This window comes from Lactuca virosa, chromosome 1 (genome assembly GCF_052849685.1).
Source record: "Lactuca virosa cultivar CGN04683 chromosome 1, Lactuca_virosa_CGN04683_v6, whole genome shotgun sequence".
NCBI lineage: Eukaryota > Viridiplantae > Streptophyta > Magnoliopsida > Asterales > Asteraceae > Lactuca > Lactuca virosa.
Window position 1 is genome coordinate 153,729,802 of NC_136426.1, and position 19,812 is coordinate 153,749,613.

The following is a 19,812-nucleotide window of genomic DNA, read 5'->3' on the forward strand; positions in this document are numbered from 1 at the left end:
CAATGGTCCAGAATGTGCACAAGATGATGATGATGATGATGATGATGATGAAGCCTCCTTGCTGGACCAATACTCTAAAACACCTTCTTCTTCTTATTCTTTTAGCCACTAAAACACCAAGATAGATCCAAAACCACCAAGAGGGATGAGGGTTAGGGTTTTCTGAGTTGGAGGGAGGTGGAGGCTGAGAAATGAACCCTAAAATCGAGTTAAGGGAGCTTAAATACATGGGAAACCCTAAAAGTTGTGGGTTTGGGCTGCAGCGCTCCACACGTCGTGAGCTCCCATTGCTCACGTCGTGAGCTCAGTTCCGACAGAAATCTTCATGCATCTGATCTCACGTCATGAGCCCTTATCTCTCACGTCGTGAGGCTCCTTTTTTCTCCAAAACTCATCCTTTTGACTCCTTGAAGCCCCAATTCGATTCATCCAGGAAAACAGGTGTTACACCTTGCTTCCACATAAATCTTCAATTTTTTTTCTACATTTGCATTGGACTTTCTTTACATGTATTGCTACCAAAATGATCAATAAACAATTACATCTTAGAGCCTTACGGGATGCATCCATCATTCACCATTTATACCATGATGCAAATGTCATGCATGGCTTCACTCTTAGCTGTCTAGCTTCATTACTTGATATAGATTTCCTACGTACCAGACTCTCCATTAGACGCACTGAATTAACACTCAACCCAATATATTTAATAGACAACGTCACACCAATATCCTTTCATCTAAGCCTCGTGATTGCATATATTCTCATGTAATCCCGTTGTCAATAAAACCAAACTCCATATCGATACTAGAGTTTGACCATCACAACGCTCTCTAAATATTTCCAACAACTGCATTCAATCAACTTAGTCCAAGACAACACAAGAATCTCGATGCTTGTTGGAACCATATCTGATTGTCTTCCTCCGATTGCATGTTTTACATTCTCTCGCTATATTACATGATATAACCTATGGGCATCGATCATATAGACCCTCCATACTTTTGCTATGCAGCTGGAGTTCAAATCAATTTCAGAAACTTCCCTTGGTTGCCGGAGAAAAATAAAATTAAGTAGACGTCTCCCGGTTCAACCCTATCGATGACAAACAACCTCACATATATCATCTAATTCCTCTTCCATCTCAGGTTGAGTAAAACATCTTCGTCCCTCAACACCCTTCTTGGTAAGATGACTAACATCACAGACCCACACTATATTATTTTGTTGGCACAATTGAGCATGTTGACATACACACCAACAGTTGGGAGGTTATCGCATAGTGAGGATGCTGCCATCAGACCACCATCGATCAAAAGAAACGGAACAACATTTATTATGTGTCTCTCTATCTCCCTTACCCTCTCGCTTGATTCCTCTCAAACATTGATTCTTCTTCAAACGTTGTGGGTTCATCATCAATCAACAATAGTTCTTGATTTCTCTCATATAGTCTTTGTACCTCCGCATCATCCATTCTCTCCGTGTTCTGGTAGATTTTGTGAATTGAACAAAACCCATTTGCTGGAGTATCATCGAACGAGGCGACATACCCACTATCTTCGTAATTTATGGAGGGTTGACGTGGAGATGTTGATCGAGAATTGTTCTCAGGTGTGTTTGACAGCGACGAGTCTTCAATGGGTGAATTTTATGTTACCAAATCATCATACGAGTTGCTATGTAACGACGTTAAGGGATTTTAGTTTGCGTCTCCTGATTGCTCTTGTTCTTAGGCCGGTTGAGGTTGGGCTATTACATTGACAAAGTTTTTAGTCCAATATGGTGTAGTAAGTGGCTCTCCCTGCTATCTATTCAGTCCAGGCCTATGATTTTGACTCCTCAAACACAACGTCCCTCGCTATTACGATTCGCCGACTTCTGGGATTGTAAAGTCGATATCCCTTTATTCCTTCTTCCACCCCAAGTAGATCATCGTCTCACTTCGATCACTTAGCTTGGTTAAGCTTCATAATTTCTTGACAAACCCTACACACCTAAAAACCTTCAGGTGTGCAACCGACGGCTTAGAACCCTTCTAGGCCTCATATGGAGTCGCATCCTTGAGTGCGTTTGTTCCAGTTCTGTTCAGCAAATACACTGAGTGTCTTACAGCTTCGCCCAAAAATTGGTCTGGTACTGACATGGCTTTGAGTAGAGATCTTGTCATATCCAAAATTATTCTATTTCGTCACTCCATAACGCCATTTTGCTGGGGCGGGTGTGGTGACGTCAATTGTCTTCATACTCTAGCTTGTTCACAAAATTTTAAGAACTGAGTGGAGTTAAATTCACCCCCCCTCCCCGGTCAGTTCTTAACATTTTGATTATATAATCACTTTCTTTCTGAACCTGTAACTTGAATTTCTAGAACATACTGAAGGATTCATCTTTGGTTTTAATTAGATACACCCACATATAACGTGAATAGTCATCAACTATCAACAAGAAGTACTAATTACCTCCCTTTGTTGCAGGTATAACGGGACCATATAAGTTTGCGTGTAACAGGTAGAGCGGTTCCTTAGCTCTCCATTGGACAACTTTTGGGAAGCTTTGTCTTGCTTGCTTAGCTATCATACACCCATCACACACCTATGATGGATGAGATACTAGAGGCATACCTGTCACTATCCCCTTCCGTGTCATCTCTTCCAACATTATAAATTCGTGTGACCCATACATGCATGCCACAACCATAAGTCATCATCTATGATCATAGCCAGACATATAGGTTTCCCAGGTGTGAGTTTTATTTTATAGAGTCTATTCTTTGACCTCTGTACCTTAATAACCAAACAAACAACCTCATCGTACATATTTAAGAAATCTTTCTTTATTCCTATATCATATCCCTCCTCGGTCATCTGTCCCAAGCTAATTATATTGCTATGCAAGTGTCACACCCCCGAACCAGACGGTGGAAACGTCCGAGGGCTCGTGTGACTTAAATTGAAAAATCATCACAATGAATATACATGAAACATAACATAAACATCATCATGCATTATTACATTACAACTGACCTTGTTCACATCAAGTACATTGTTTACATGACATATTCCAAAACATAAATTGTCTGATGATTAACATTTCACATAAAATAGATTTCCTGAGACACACTTGGAGGTTCTTCAGCCTAACGATTTCCTAAGAATACAAGTTATTTTGAAAACGGTCAACATATATAATGTTGGTGAGTTCATAAGCATGTTTGATATAAAAATAGTTTGTATTGTTTGTAAAACCCAGAAAATCCGATATTTTCTGTAACAAAAACTGTTTGCGAAAAAGATGTGACAATCCCATAAGTCCATGCCAGTATTGATTGACCATCTTTTGAAATGCTCTACGGGAGGAAGTTTCGGACCCCGATTTGTTGGGGCAAGGTCGGTCAATGAGTCATGGTAGCACGGAGGAGGTGCTTAGGACTACCGAGTTGATCCAACAGGTGCGCGGGAGATTGCAGACCGCATAGAGCTGGTAAAAGAATTATGTTGATAGGCGCCGATCGGATTTGGAGTTTCAAGTCGAAGACATGGTACTCCTGAAGGTGTCACCTTGGAAAGGTGTCATACGATTCAGGAAGTGGGGCAAGCTGGGCCCCAAAATATTGGTCCTTTCAAGGTTATTGCCCGAGTGGGGAAGATTGCATACCGTTTAGAGCTACCCGAGGAGCTCATTCAGATTCACAACACTTTTCATGTCTCCCAGCTGCAGAATTGCTTGGTTGATAATTCCGCAGTGGTTCCTTTGGAGGACATTCAGTTGGACGAGCGCATGAACTATATAGAGAGACCGGTCATGATCCTCGATAAGAATACAAAGACTTTGCAAAAGAAGTTAGTGGGTTTAGTGAAGGTGCAATGGCAGCATCGGAAGGGCTCTGGGTGGATATGAGAGCCTGGGGAGGAGATGAGGGAGCATTACCCAAAGTTGTTTGTAGCAACGAACTTCGAGGACGAGGTCTAATTCAAGTTGGGGAGAGTTATAACACCCGTGTTCCTAAGTATTTTGATTTATGGCTTAAAGTATAAAATATTTACAAATATGGTCCTTACGCGGGGCGTACCCTATAGGTACGATGGGTGTAATTCATTAAAGCATGGCAGGGACTTCTTTGAGTATGCTGGGCGTACTTAACGAGTACGTATGGCATACCCACACTATTTCCAAACCCTAATTTTTAGGGTTTTGACCCTATTTAAAGGACCTAAAGTCCTTGAGGCCTCCATTATCATCAACCTCCACTCCTTCTTTCTGTCATTTTGAAACCCTAACTGTAGAAGAATGAGAAGTTCATCATTAAGGATTGATGGGCTTAGAGCTTGAAGATCCAGATCTTTCATTTCAGTTGCAAGCCTCAAAAGGTATAAATCTCTCACCTTTATGATTCTTTTGCTTAGACTTAGGTTAATTTAGAGATTTGCATGATTTTGGACCCATGGTTGTTGTTGTGAGTAAAAGCTACTCCTGAGCTTAGGATTATCATTTCTTGGTGTTTCTGAGGTTTTATGGCATAAAAATCAGATCTTGATGGTTATATTCCACTCATGCATGAATTGTTGGCGATTTTATGAAGTTATGAAACTAGGGTTTGGTTTTGGGCTCTCTTTATCCATGCAAAGTCATAAAGTCAGGAACTTAGTTACTTTAGACGTCTATAAGATTCAAATATAAGAGTTGTACGTTTAGTCTTAATGAATTAAGAGCTTAATGAAGGATTTGGCGAGTAGCTCGGTTACACAAGGCGTAACCCTGGAGTACGCAACACGTAATGGGTTTCGCCCCGTTCTCTTTTCTGTGGAAACTCGATACACATGGTGTAGTGAAGGAGTACGCATGGCGTACTCCCAAAAGTGGATTTGGGTCATTTTTTTGGTGCTTTGGGCCAAGTTGGGTGGGTTTAGCCTTAGAAGGGTAAAATGGTCTTTTACCCTTAGTGAAAGAGAATATGAAATGGACCATGATTATGGATTATTACCCTAACTGTTAATTAGGGTTGGTTTTGATATGTGTAGTGTGAGGAGCTTTCGTAGCGACAACGTGTGTGAGATTTCGTTATCTTCAAATTGAGGTGAATCTCCTCACACTATTTGTGGGTCGAAGGCACCAATGGTGGCCCATTGGTTTAGGTTCATAGGATGCTACCTGTCTGTGTGACTCTTGCATGTGTTTGTATGTATACCAAGAGGGGGCCGATGCTAGGCGGGGCCTGATGAATGTGTTAGGCGAGGTCCACCACATGTTACTGACAGATCTGTACCGGGCGGCGCTCGATGGATGCCAAATAGGGCCCGATTTATGTATGGTATGTGGTATTTTGGGGAACTCCTTAAGCTTTGTGTTTACAGTTTATGTTTATGGTTTCAGGTATCTCTGGTTCGAAGCGGAAGAGCCCGACATGATCATACCACATCCACCGATGTTCTGCATTTTATGATTTTGATTTGTACTCTGATAATTATTTTCTATAGTGTCACACTTTGGTTGGTTTATGAAATGAATGATTGATGGCTTTCGTTGACTTAAAAATAATAATAAATAAATCTTAGTATTTTTGGAATGTTACATTTATACTTTTAAATTCTTGCTTAATATGATATTATACTTTGAAAAATAACCCCATTATAGCAGAATAAATTACTTTAAGTTTAAATAGCATTGCTATAACCGAATAGTTTTTCGAAGTAGAATGTTCTAAATATAAAATCAGAAGAAATGAAAGTATAATTTAAAAAATTTAAATTACAATGTCATTTTGACCAAATCTATCATTTTCAACTCGATTTTAATTTATGACTTTTAAACAAACTTCAAGATGTAAATAAATGTTGTTATATGCTCCCAAAACATAATTTTTTGTCATTTTGGTCGATTTTGACAGATTTGGCATTTTTGACCAAATTTGTCAATTTGACCATTTCTGTCTCCTTTTTAATTTTACGAACTTAAAAAAAAACTCCCCGGATGCAAAGAAATAAGGTTGTATGCTTTCGAAACAAAATTTTTGGATAGATTTCTAATGGTAAGGAAGAGTGTGTTACTTAGAGAATAGAAACACATAAATCTTTGATCTTATTCAATTTGTAGTCTAAAGTATTAACACACGTATTTATGATTGTAATGCATATAGAAACCTCATAGCAAACAATCCACTATTTTAAGAGTTTTGATTTTCAAGGTAAACTAGGAAAGTTTCCCCATGCTATGCATGGATTGGAGTCTTCAAGTTGGTCAGACTTCATTATTTCAATTTTTTTGGGGATTGAAAGTGGAAGGTGAGATAATGGACGAAAATTGTCAAAAAAACAATTCTCCGTCAAAGGACAAAAAGAGCCTAAATTTAAATCCAAGGACGAAATCATATAAAACCCAAAGTAGTGTGACAAAAGTCCTAAAACCTAATAAGTTACTGTTCTTAAGGATCCTTGAAATTTATGTTATATTTAGTAGTTATATATTTGTTTAAAGTTGAATATATAAAGAATATACCTTGATCATTTCTAGCAGTAAAGACATTGAAACAGCCAAACAGTATCCAAGATGCATGTTGAGCGTTTGAGTCCCATTACGACCTCTTATCGTGATCATCTTTGAAATAACCACTTTTACGTTGAGGTTAAGGCCAACAACAAAAAACTGAAGTTGGCCAATCTTAGTTAAAGGTGGTTTCTGCTTGGTTTGTTCATCCATTTTTCTAGAAATCCTATAACATTTTTCGACATAGGGGTCATTTAGAAAAACACTAAATAAAGTTACAGATTCATACAAACATAAAGAAAACTAGAAATATGATGACTATTTTTTAAGACACTTCTTAGCCCTCATGCTGCAACATTTATTCTTGTTGCTTAGAACTACTAACACCCCAAAATCATCTCTCTTTGCCTATATCAAGAACACAATGTATAAAGTGGAAGTAGATTTTTTTTTCAAAGAACGTAATTTTTGACAACGTACAAAATATTATTTCTTCGTTATTTCTCAAGCTAATAATCTTGTTCCCATAGAGGTTTTAGAATTAGAAAACAAAATATGCTTTGCAATTACTTTTTTGTCATTTGTCTTTGGTTTAAGTAGTTTGACCACATTATTGAGTGTTTAACCGGTATAGAAGCTTTGTCACATTCAAATTGTAAATTAAAGATTATTTAACATACCTCTGGATGGAAATCATAAAAAATCATATAGGAAAAAAGGTTATATGTCTTCACATTAATTCCTTTGAATGTTTCTAAAATGCACATTTAGTAATATATATATATATATATATATATATATATATATATATATATATATATATATATATATATATATCATTTAAAGGCTATTGAGATGGTAAAAGAAGTTAATAGATAATTTAATATCATTTGTGACATAAGTTAACCATGTGAAAAATGAAAAGAAGATTTAATGTTAAAATAAACGCTTCATATGGTATAATATTAAATGATAGTTTCATTTTATTTACTTCTTTTTATAGTTTATTTTAACATATTTCATTCATAATTTAGTTAATCTTAATGCATATTTTCCTTTTTGTTATTTTATGATTATTTTGGATACTTTATAGTTTTGTGAGCATAATTGTAGATTTTAAGGAAATTAGCGGAGCGGGAATGTTCGGGATGTGTGAAAAGCAAATGGACTAGGAGGACGATAAAGAATCTTGGGCTTGTTGATTACGGAAACTTAAATAAGATGGTCATTTACTTAAATGAAGACGGAAGAATATTAGAGCATGTGGAAATTATTGATCGGGCAAGTACGTGAGCTATGGGTGGATTGGAGAAGACAATTTTGGCTTAAATTGAAGAAAACTTTAAGAATTATGGACTACAAGCTGATTGGAATCGTTATGGGCCAGTAGGCTAAGTCATTTGAGGCCCAATTCACAAAAGAACCCATTTCAGGCACCACCCGTGCAACCCACCCGCGCACGGCTGCGCAAGGCTCTACAAGGGCAATTTCGAAAATCCTTCTTTTTTACTATATGGGTAAGGTTGGTGTGCCACTTTTCCACACTTTTGCACCTCTAATTTTAGAGCATTTTCTGTGGAGAATTTGAAGACTTTTAAGGCCAAGAATATTGAAGACATCTCATTTTTACTCTTGAATCTTGCTACATGTTTGGTACAATCTACTTTATTTTGTTTTCTTGAGTTTAGTCATGCTAGGCTAAACTAATTTTGGTTGACTTTGGTGAAATCACTTGAATGTTTGGTTGAATGTTGATGAACCTCATGAACTTGTTCTTGAATTTTAATGAGAATGTTTTATATTTTAACATCTTCTTACTACTTGTATGTTTTATTCATGAGTTTAAATGTATTTGTAGTGATTAGTTTGTTAAATCTATGACTAAGTAATGGATCCTCAAATTAGCAAGCAACAAGTGATTCTTGTGTTAGTTTTCACTTCACACAATCATAAAAAACATTCTCTCCAACATGCTAGTGGAAGTTTTTGACTCCTCTTGGATTTGATGACTTTTTGGATGTTAATGCTAGTTAATTTACAATAATTAAATGCTTATTGGAAATTATGACTTTAAATAAGGAAATATGTTATGAGCTTCTCTAGCTATTTTAATAACTAAGAAAATTCTAGGTAATCTCAAGCTTCTTGGATTACTATAGCTAAATTACAGATTTAAGACAAGTATTTCATTTTGGATTCTAATGATATATTTACCAAGTGTTCAAATGCTGAAACCTTAAGTCTACCATCTTTCTCCCATTGATTTACATCAAATTCTTGCTTTTTTTTTAATTGTGTTATTTATTTCAAGTTTAAATCTAGTTTTCTTTAAAAATATCAAAAGACTAAAACCCCCATTTTACTTTTATTGTCATCTTATAAGTATTATTACAACGAGATTTACATTGAGTAACAAATTGAACCAATCTTCGTGGATTTGATCCTTTACCACTATACAATTTTTAGTGTACAAACTTTAGGGTTATTTATTTTGTTGGCCTCGACAACCACCATTAAACATTGTTAATATTTTATTGAGTCAAACCATACATAATTGCTCTGTGAACTAAAGTTCTGCCGTGAGATAAAATTTTCACTTAGTTGGAGTTTCACTTATTGTAATTCTTATCGGCCTTCACCGAGTTGGAGTTCCACATGCGAGATAAGATTTTGTAGGTTGTTAAAAATTGGTCCAATCTGTCGGAGACAATTGATGGAAGTTTTTGAGAGTTGAGAGAATCATAAGTCCAATTGCTTTGAGAAGCATATCGTGACTATGTGTTACTTTTAATGAAATAATACACGTAGGAAACAAAAAATACCAAATTAAACAACACACATTTTTAGTGAAAGTCGTCCAAGAGTATTGATTGATTTTTGGAACAGAGGGCGAGACTTGTAACCCTAGATCCTCACACTATTTGGAGCTCTGTTTATTCTGCTATAGATCATATGAACATCAAGATTACTGTAAAATTAGCTTCCACATTTTGAACAGTTGATTGATTCCCTCAACTCCACAACTGGATGAATGATGAATGAATGAAGTGGTCGGAAAGACAAACCTTTGATCATTGTAAAAACTTGCAAGAAAGAGTGAAAATGAAGTTGCGGCTGAGATTTTTTCGGTTAAGAAAAAAGCAAGACCCTGTCCATGAGAGCTTATGTGATTGAGAAAGAAGCTTGTAAGAAAGCCCTTTGAAGAAACACAATGCTCATGAGAGATAATGCTGAGAGAGATTTCTTTCAAAGGCGAGAATTGATAGTGTGTTGAGAAGAAAGAACCAGTTCAGGCATTGTGTCTGTTGTTTGATGTGCTCATGTTAATAACATTTGGCAAATGTTATAGTTTATAGCTAGAATAATTTTTCAGAGACCATTTCTATAAATTCTAAGAAAAATAAGGATCATTTCTGTTGTTTTTTCAAATAAAAGGACCGTTACACAATTTTATAAGGAATAGGCAATTAATTGAGAATTTTAAAGAAATATAATAAACAAAAAATGCACTAGTTCCGAAATGGTAATCGTATGTGAGAAGGAAACCACAATTCACAGACCAGGATATTTAGCTTACTCACTTCACTCTATGGTGGATAGTAAACCCTAATTCCCAATTCTTCGACATTTTACCCCGACGGATAAACTACTTGGTTCGTCAGATTGTAGGATGAGTAAGTTAATTTCTTCTTCATAAACCTCCATGTTTTAATTTGTTTGAATTCTGTGGATTTATTTTGTTCGTTCCAGTTAGCTATGTTTTTGGGTAGTCGTTGTCGATCATTACGTATCCACTGGAAAACAGAAATCAGGAAACTGATTTCCAGAAGATTTATTACATGAGTTCGAATATGAACGGTAAAATCTAGTTTTTGCCAGTAGAACGTATATTATGTGATCACAATCGAACCCAAAATGATATTTTTTTCCTTTTATACTTTTTCACACGCACGTGTGTATATATGAGGCTAGCATGTTTGGCGTATTCATCACTACATAACCTTTGTCATCAAAGTATTTATTAAATTCCGATAGCTCCTTTAACTGTTTTTATAATGAACCCATTAACTGATAAAACCCTCCATCAGTCATTTGAGATTATTTATGCACTTGCCATACTTTGTGTTTGTTCCATGTTTCTTGAAATCCTTTGTGTATATGGCCTCAACCTTTACTTTTTGGATAGCTGATGTTGCTCTTAGGTTGGATAAATATCTATTAGCGCTACAGAATGTTATATGTGATCGACATACATTTCTTGGAAAAATGCTTAAAACCATTAAATCATGAGTATTGCAAATAAAACAATTTCTTTATCATGAGTTATGTGATAATAAAGGAAACTGAGAAGAGTATCTGACATGGCAAGTTGTTCCATGTTTCTTATTGCCTTGTATTTTCTTTTAAATAATTTGGTCTTATTTTTTTCTGAATCTAATAACAGAGAGAAATAAAAAGAGGGTTGTCACTTGTGCTAAAGAAGATAGAATCAGTAACTTGCCTGAACACTTGATAGACTCAATCTTAGAGCAGGTCCCGCTTGAAGAGGCTGTAAGGACAACCATTTTATCAAAAAACTGGAGGTACAGATGGACCACAATGAGAGAGCTTGTTTTAGATCAGCATTTCTCCAAAAAATTTGCAAAAAATGGAGCTTTTGGTCGTAATGGGTTTATAAGGATCATAAACCAAGTCTTGTTCCTACACAAGGGTCCTATTTTGAAATTTCATCTCCATATACCAGACATATCTCTTGATAGCTTCCAAGACATTGATCAATGGATGTCATTCTTATCAAGAAACGGTGTCATGGAACTCATCCTTACTAATTTTAATCGACGTTACAAACTTCCTTCTTATTTGTTTTCTTGTTTGGAATTGACAAAACCGAAACTCCAAAACTGCTTCTTCAAGCCACCACCTGAGTTTGAAGGATTTCTTAATCTTGAAGATCTTTATCTCCGGAATGTTGATTTTGGGGCTAACTTGTGTGGACCTCAAATCAGCTTGCCACAGCTAAAGAAGCTGTCCATGTATTCATGCACAAATGTATCAAATTTCAACATCAAGGCTACAAGAATCTGAAGTTTGGCTGTCTTCACTTGTCCAGATGCCATGTTGCTCCAGCTATTGCATAGTCCATGCATTACTCGAGTTGCTATACGAGATTTTGTTCAAGGGGAAAGAATGAATTTGGAAAGGGTGTTACGTAACTTGCCTGTAATTGAAGCTTTATATATCGATGGTAGTTCTCTTAAGGTATGCTAGGAACTAAAATTTTATTGCCTATCATTTACTCTTCCTCAATTGGAGTATGCACAAAGTGGTCATACCTCTCTCATCTAATGTAATTCTCGTGTTTTATTAGGTAAGTTTAAAAATAACGTTCACTTCACAGTTTTTATCTGTAGAAAATATTCCAAAGTGGCTTCCGCGTCCGGTTAATAGCTTAAAGCATTTGAGGTTGCGAAATTTTCAAGTTGGTGATTTGGATCAACTTCATGGTGCTCTTTGTTTGCTTCGAAACTCACCGAATCTAAAAAGTTCTGTAATACAATTGTATATGGTAAAGTAAAAAGTGAGAAAAGTAAATTTATTTTGCTTATATGATACAAGAAATGGATGCTTAACTGCAGTTACATTTTTATATATTTCCAGGAGCCTCAAATTGATGTGGGACCAGCTTCAAATCATTTGGATACTCCAAACTGCTTGGACTATACATTGAAACAGTTGCAGACTGTGGAGATAATATCTTTAGAAGGATCAGGACCGGAACTGCTTTTTATAAAGCTTCTTCTTGCCCATTCCCCTTCTCTCAAAAGTTTTAGCATTAGACCAAGTAGAGATTCTGATGTTCAAAAAAGATTTGACATTGCTAAAGATGTTATGCAGTTCCCTCGAGCATCAACAAATGCAAAAATGTTCTACTTGGATCCGGAACCATAATCGTGTAAGAATCTTCAACTACATTGCAATTTATCTTAATATTATTACATATCTCCATCCTTAAAAGCGTGTTTTCTTGTAATTTTATTTTTACAAGAATGGCATCCTCTCTTTCCACAAAGCCCTACTATAAACTTCTGCCTTCAAAATAAAGTTGTATATACTTTTTTTAATTCACAATGATTTACGAAAATGTAGATAGATACCTATAACCGAAATCATGAATTCATCGATGTAATTTTGAAAACATATGTACACAGAGAAAGAGAAAATATATTCACAGCTTGTAGACAAATCGACTACAATAAATAATCGATAACTTCAAGATCGAAGTATAAAACCCAAATATCACGATAGCGATTCAACGGAATATAAAACTATTTGAATAATCAACCAAGAATAAATCGAACGATAAAAAGAAAAAACACACGATATTTACGTGGAAACCCAAATCGGGAAAAACCACGGGCGGAGGAAGCCGAGAACCAATTTACTATAATATTCAGTGTTTACAGAGATAGAGGAAAGAAAAACAAATATATCAAATATATATTTGTATGAATATGAGAGAAAAATGAAGATGTAATTTGTGGTGTGGTGTTTTTAATAAGCTTGGTTTCATTTCCTTTTATAGGCAAATGAATGTATGAATTCAATTGTCTATTACCATCCAAGCTTGACAAAAATGCTACCATCCATTCTTGACAAACATGCTACCACCCATTCTTGACAAATTAAAACCACATGTGTAAAATGGTATTCTAGAAATCATCCAATGTTGAAGTTTGAAGGAAACTTCCACAATCTCCACCTTGACTTCAAATGAGACAGGATGAAAAAACTTTAACTTGCACAATGATCATGCAAAACAGTTTATCAACAGCTCATCATACTCCAAATCTCTATAAGAATCTGCAAACACCATATGAGAAAAAATTGATTTCGAAAAGTAAATATACTTCCTCCACCACGAGCCTATCAGGCTCAAATGCGATCTGAAACACCCACCAAATCCAAACATGCTTTGAATTTGGCTATTGGAAGACTTTTAGTGAACATATCAGCAGGATTATCATTGGTGCTGATCTTGTTTACTGTAATATCGCCTTTAGCAATAACATCTCTGATGAAGTGATAACGAACATCAATATGCTTCGTTCGATCATGGAACATTTGATCCTTCGTCAGAAATATTGCACTTTGATTGTCACAAAAAACAGTGTTAACAGATAACTTGTTTGAAAGCTCACCTATCAACCGTTTCAACCAGAAGGCTTCCTTCACTGCTTCCGTAGCAGCCATGTATTCGGCTTCAGTGGTGGATAACGCTACAGTAGATTGTAACTGCGCTTTCCAGCTAACTGCGCAATCACCCAAAGTAAACACGTACCCTGTAATCGATCGTCTTTTATCCAAGTCCTTTGCATAATCGGAATCCACATAACCAAGTACTCCATTATCGGTTTTTCCAAACCGCAGACATAAAGAGGAAGTACCTCGCAAGTAGCGAAAAATCCATTTAACAGCAACCCAATGCTCCTTTCCTGGATTCGCCATGTATCTGCTCACCATGCTTACCGCATATGACAAATCTGGACGTGTACAAATCATAGCATACATAAGAGATCCTACAGCGCTGGAGTATGGTACCTTTGCCATGTATGCTATATCTTCTTCGGTGGTAGGACTTAAGGCGGATGATAGCTTGAAGTGGGCTGCGAAAGGAGTGCTGACTTCTTTTGCGTCATGCATATTGAAACGGTGCAGAACCTTCTCAATGTAGCTTTGTTGAGAAAGGTATAGAGTTCTTGCACTACGGTCTCGCACTATTTCCATTCCTAGAATTTTCTTGGCAGCACCCAAGTCCTTCATATCGAACTCAACATTCAACTGGTCTTTTATCTTTTGAATCTCCTTTATATTCTTCGCTGCAATTAACATGTCATCCACGTATAAAAGTAGATAGACCATTGAACCATCGTCACACTTTTTGTAGTAAACGCAGCTGTCGTAGGTGCACCTTTTCAGCTTGTGACTGGTCATAAATGAGTCAAACCTTTTATACCATTGTCGAGGAGATTGCTTGAGGCCATAAAGAGACTTCTTCAATTTGCACACGTAGCTTTCCTTGCCAGGAGCTACAAAACCTTCAGGTTGTTGCATATATATCTCTTCCTCAAGCACACCATTTAAGAATGCTGTAGTAACATCAAGTTGCTCTAATTCATAGTCATGAGAGGAAACTAATCCCAACAAGACACGTATTGATGTGTGTTTCACAACCGGAGAGAAAATGTCGGTATAATCGATACCTGGGATTTGACTGTAGCCTTTGGCTACCAAACGAGCTTTATATCTTGGTTTGTCACCAGGGTGGATAGCCTCCTTCAACTTGTAGACCCATTTGCACTTAACTGTCTTCTTACCCTTTGGAGCTGGAACGAGATCCCATGTGCCATTTTTCTGAAGAGATTCCATCTCCTTGTGCATGACAACCATCCACTTATTAGAATGTTTGGATTGAATGGCCTCGTTGTAGCTTGTGAGCTCCAGAACAGACTCAACTTCATTGGCAACTGTAAGTGCATAAGCGACATAATTGGCTTGAACATATCTCTTTGGAGGTACAATCTGTCTGCGAGGTCTATCTCTTGCAATGGAGGGACTGTGAGGTTGGCTTGGAGCTTCGGCTGGCTCATGAGAAGAGGAATGTTGATTATTCGAGGGTTGAGAAACCTCAACACCTTCATGAGACTGGTCCTCGAAAGATGAATTTAAAGGAAACTCCACCTCCACTCGAACTTTGTCTTTTTCCGAATTTTCATTTTCTCTGGTCTGAATGTTGGAGACAGGATGAAGCATGGCTTTTTCATCGAAGGTCACATCTTTAGATGTCAAAACCTTGCTTAGCTCCGGGCTCCATAATTTGAACCCTTTAACACCTGTCGGATATCCGAGAAAGACGCATTTAATTGCCCTCGGTTCCAATTTACCGATATCAACTCGGGCATATGCTGGACATCCAAATGGAATCAATTTTATGTAATCAGCAGGTTGGCCGGACCAAAGCTCAAATGGGGTCTTCTTTTGAATAGCACGAGAAGGGGAACAGTTGATAATGTAGCATGCGGTTGAAGCGGCCTCGGCCCAAAAAGGCTTCGGCAACTTCGAATGAGATAGCATGCATCGGACCTTCTCCATGATGGTGCGGTTCATACGTTCCGCTACGCCGTTCTGCTGTGGTGTATGAACTACGGTGCGATGCCTCGTAATTCCTTCCCTACGGCAATAGGAGTTGAATTCTTCAGAACAAAATTCCAGTCCATTATCAGTACGAAGGTATTTCACTTCAAAACCTGATTGCTTTCAACCAATACTTTCCAATCTCTAAAAGTTTGGAATACTTCTCCCTTTGACTTCAAGAAGAACGACCATACCTTTCTTGAGAAATCGTCAATGATCGTGAGCATATAAGAGGCTCCACCTTTTGATATAACCTTCGCTGGTCCCCATAAATCAGAGTGTATGTAGTCAAGTGGCCCTTTCGTCGTATGTTTGCCACCGATAAAACTCACTCGCTTCTGCTTTCCAAATACACAATCTTCACAGAATTCAAGTTCGATTGATTTGTGCTCCCCGAGCAACCCCCTTTGACTTAGTTCATTCATACCATGGTATGACATGTGAGCGAGCCTGAGGTGCCATAGACGAGAGCGATCAACGTTGGAGAGGGATTTAGAACATACCGAGACTTCGCCGGAGATAACTTGCCCATCCATAATGTAAAGGTTTGCGGATTTTCTAACTCCTCGGATGATCACAGAACCTTCCTTGAAAATATGGAGTTTCCCGTCTTTGCCAACAAACTCGTAACCTTTCTTCTCGAAAGTACCGAGACTTAGTAAATTTCGCCTAAGACCGGATACGTGCTTCACATCTTGAATCGTTCGAACAACGCCATCGAACATGCGGAACCTGAGTGTACCCCGTCCAATAATACGACACGAAATGTCGTTACCCATTAGAACGTGGCCTTCATTAACCTTTTCATATGAATGAAAAACGCTTCGGTTGGAGCTCATATGAAAAGTACACGCTGAATCAAGTACCCACTCACTCGTGGTCATTAAACCGTAGTCTGAAACGGATAGAAGCTCGCCATCGGAACCGCAACATCGGCTTCAACGGTGTTATTGGTTGTTTTTCCCTTTGCGATTGCCTTTGCTTTCTCCTTGTTCTTTAACTTGAAACATTCATCGATCAGATGTCCCTTCTTGTGGCAATAATTGCAATACTTGCGATTGGCTTTGGACTTAGATCTAGATCGGTTTTGTGAAGAGCTACTTCTCTCGTTAGGTCTCCCTCTGATGTTGAGACCTTCGGCTTTAGAATCGCTGCTACTGTTCCCAACTATCTGCTTCATCTTTTCCTTTGAATCAAGACCAGTCATTACCTCGTCAAGGACAAGAGTGTCCCGAGAATAGATAATGGTGTCACGAAAGTGATCGTAGGAGTCTGGGAGAGAAGATAATAAAAATAACGCTAAGTCTTCATCTTCGTATTTGACGTCCATATTCTCCAGATTTCCTACAAGCTCTTTAAAGGTAGAGAGGTGATCAGACAAAGAACTACCTTCACCCATCTTTAGGTTAAAAAGTCGTTGCTTCAAGTGTAGCTTGTTGGGCAAACTTTTCGTCATAAGTAGCTGCTCGAGTTTTAGCCAGAGAGCCGTTGCAGATGTCTCTTTCAACACATCTTGGAGAACGTCGTTAGAAAGATGCAGACGGATCTGCGACGACGCCTTCAGATCTTTCATCTCCTTTTCCTCAGTCGACCAAGTTGCCGGCATTTTCTCCATTCCTAATAGTGCTTTGTGGAGATCCATTTGGATCAACACATCTTTCATCTTTACTTGCCAGAGAGGGAATCTTGTGTTTCTGTCAAGTAAAGGAATATCGTACTTCATCGATGACATGGTTGAAAATAGTTTTTTTTACGAATCGTTATCGGAAAACCCGGATAGCTCTGATACCAATTGTAGACAAATCGACTACAATAAATAATCGATAACTTCAAGATCGAAGTATAAAACCCAAATATCACGATAGCGATTCAATGGAATATAAAACTATTTGAATAATCAACCAAGAATAAATCGAACGATAAAAAGAAAAAACACGCGATATTTACGTGGAAACCCAAATCGGGAAAAACCACGGGCGGAGGAAGCCTAGAACCAATTTACTATAATATTCAGTGTTTACAGAGATAGAGGAAAGAAAAACAAATATATCAAATATATATTTGTATGAATATAAGAGAAAAATGAAGATGTAATTTGAGGTGTGGTGTTTTTAATAAGCTTGGTTTCATTTCCTTTTATAGGCAAATGAATGTATGAATTCAATTGTCTATTACCATCCAAGCTTGACAAAAATGCTACCATCCATTCTTGACAAACATGCTACCACTCATTCTTGACAAATTAAAACCACATGTGTAAAATGGTATTCTAGAAATCATCCAATGTTGAAGTTTGAAGGAAACTTCCACACAGCTTCATACCAATTAAATGTGAGATCTCTGTAGAATCTCTCCTCTAATTAAAACAGACTTGTTTAACCTATTTGCTTTGCTACCCTTACATTTTCCTTATTTTCACAAAGTACCTTGGTCAAGTTGAGTTCTCATAGCTACAAGTCCTTGGCTTTTCATTGTTTTACATTTTAAGTCCTTGAAATAAAACAAACAGTTGTTACAATCCTAGAAAGTTTGTTTGATAAATTTGTTTAAGAATAAGAATAAATAAATAAAGACCGTCATTAAAAGTTATACTTGATTTTTGGTTTGTTGTGGCATGTGTAAATAGTTGTAAATGGTTGTGTGCATGAAGAAGAGACTGATGATCTGAGGTTTGTATTATGCATCGGTGCATCGGGGAAGAGAGATGCAATGATCATAGCAAACATCTATGTTGAAGAACAAAGGGAAGCCGAATCTGTTTGTGCTCCAAATTAGATTGGTTGAAACAGAAATACTAAAATCTAATGTAGTTTGTTTATATTACTGAAGATCCAAGTGCTGGTCGTCTGTAGGTTTTGATTGGAAAATGTTGGCCTTTATTTAGAAAGAACTCCTGATGTGGTTCTAGGTTGATGGTCATGACATGGATTTTGTGATTTTGAGGCATAATTCCTAAGAGGCCAATGAAATCGTTCATTAATCCTCATGTCAAGTAGCATGTGTGAAAGTAATTTGTATCTCGTTGAATATGGAATTTTTGGGCATAGTTATGTAATGCAACATCGGCAACACTCGAGCTAAATCAACAAATTTGAAAACAAAAAGACAATTGATTTGAGTTTAATGTTTTTTGCATGTTAAAAAATTTATTAACCGGATAAGAACCAAAGGGCCTCTAGCCCGGTGGTCTCAAGGGGTATCAAGGGTATCAGGACGTTCCTACTTGAGGTTGAGGGTTCAAGTCTCGGACATAAGTGAAATTTGGTGTTAATTAGGTGTAAATTATTTATTTATATTTGCCGGTTAAAAAAAAAACCCGGATAAGACAATTTTTTTAAATATAACATTTTTGTTTGAAATTATTAGACGATAATCACAAAAGGACCACATAATTGATGTGAATATATGTAGGGGTGAACATTTGGATTGGACCGGACAGAATCGGACCGGACCGACTCTTGGATCGGAGCGGTTTCGGAGAATATTGTGGATCGTGGACCGGACCGGATGAGACTTACTGGGTCCAGGTCTATGTCCGGTCCAGGACCGGGTTTTCCGGTTCTTGGACCTAGGCATGAGCAAACGAACCGAACCGGCCGGAACCGGCCCGACCCGGGAACCGGCTTCGGCCGAAATCAAGAACCGAATCGGGCCGCCGGTACTACCGGTTCTGGTTTTTGTCGGGTCTTCGATGTCGGAACCGGCCTTCGAGAAATAGCAACGTATTTTGAGAAATGTTTCGGTTACGGTTTAGGACTTTAGGTTTATGCCGGTTCTTGTAGGTTTTTGTTTAGCTAATTGTTTGATAAATGCGATGGGTAACCAAGCAAATATAATTGGGTCAGTGAGAGGATTTTCATTTTAAAAAATATACTTAATCGGAGGGTCTAAAAGAAAGCAATGGATTATTAGGTTGTTTGAGGGTGTCCTGTTGGGTTAAGGAGTTAATGTTTAAGATGAATTCCATGATGACGTAGCTACATATTTGGTTATAGTTTATTTAATAAATTAGTGTACGTATTAAATGATATTTGTTTAAATATATGCGTGATGAGCTTATTATTTTAACATCCATGCAACCGAATTATTTAGTTACAAACCAAAGAAGCTTAATTATGTGTTAGATGGAGGATGTAA

The 19,812-nt window shown here is 37.3% G+C and overlaps 2 protein-coding genes and 1 pseudogene across 2 annotated transcripts; 2 read left to right on the plus strand and 1 right to left on the minus strand.

Annotated features, from left to right (window-relative positions):
* The first annotated feature begins 10,043 nt into the window (after window positions 1–10,043).
* On the plus strand, window positions 10,044–12,442 carry LOC145107119 (uncharacterized). Its single transcript, XM_079043987.1, has 4 exons — window positions 10,044–10,157; window positions 10,928–11,742; window positions 11,882–12,049; window positions 12,142–12,442. The coding sequence occupies exons 2-4, from the start codon at window positions 11,599–11,601 to the stop codon at window positions 12,430–12,432; spliced, it is 603 nt and encodes a 200-aa protein (XP_078900113.1). The 5' UTR covers window positions 10,044–10,157; window positions 10,928–11,598; the 3' UTR covers window positions 12,433–12,442.
* On the plus strand, window positions 10,845–11,568 carry LOC145122266 (F-box/FBD/LRR-repeat protein At1g13570-like). The gene is made up of 2 exons (XM_079057894.1): window positions 10,845–10,851; window positions 10,928–11,568. The coding sequence occupies exons 1-2, from the start codon at window positions 10,845–10,847 to the stop codon at window positions 11,566–11,568; spliced, it is 648 nt and encodes a 215-aa protein (XP_078914020.1).
* A 3,334-nt stretch (window positions 12,443–15,776) lies between the features above and the next one.
* On the minus strand, window positions 15,777–16,454 carry LOC145122277 (putative mitochondrial protein AtMg00300 pseudogene; annotated as a pseudogene).
* Window positions 16,455–19,812: the final 3,358 nt, after the last annotated feature.

Coding starts and splice junctions, on each gene's coding strand:
- LOC145107119 (XM_079043987.1), top strand. CDS start 11,599: ATGTTGCTCCAGCTATTGCATAGTCCATGCATTACTCGAGTTGCTATA. Junction 11,743..11,881: donor TCGATGGTAGTTCTCTTAAG/GTATGCTAGGAA, acceptor TTCACTTCACAG/TTTTTATCTGTAGAAAATAT. Junction 12,050..12,141: donor CTGTAATACAATTGTATATG/GTAAAGTAAAAA, acceptor ATATATTTCCAG/GAGCCTCAAATTGATGTGGG.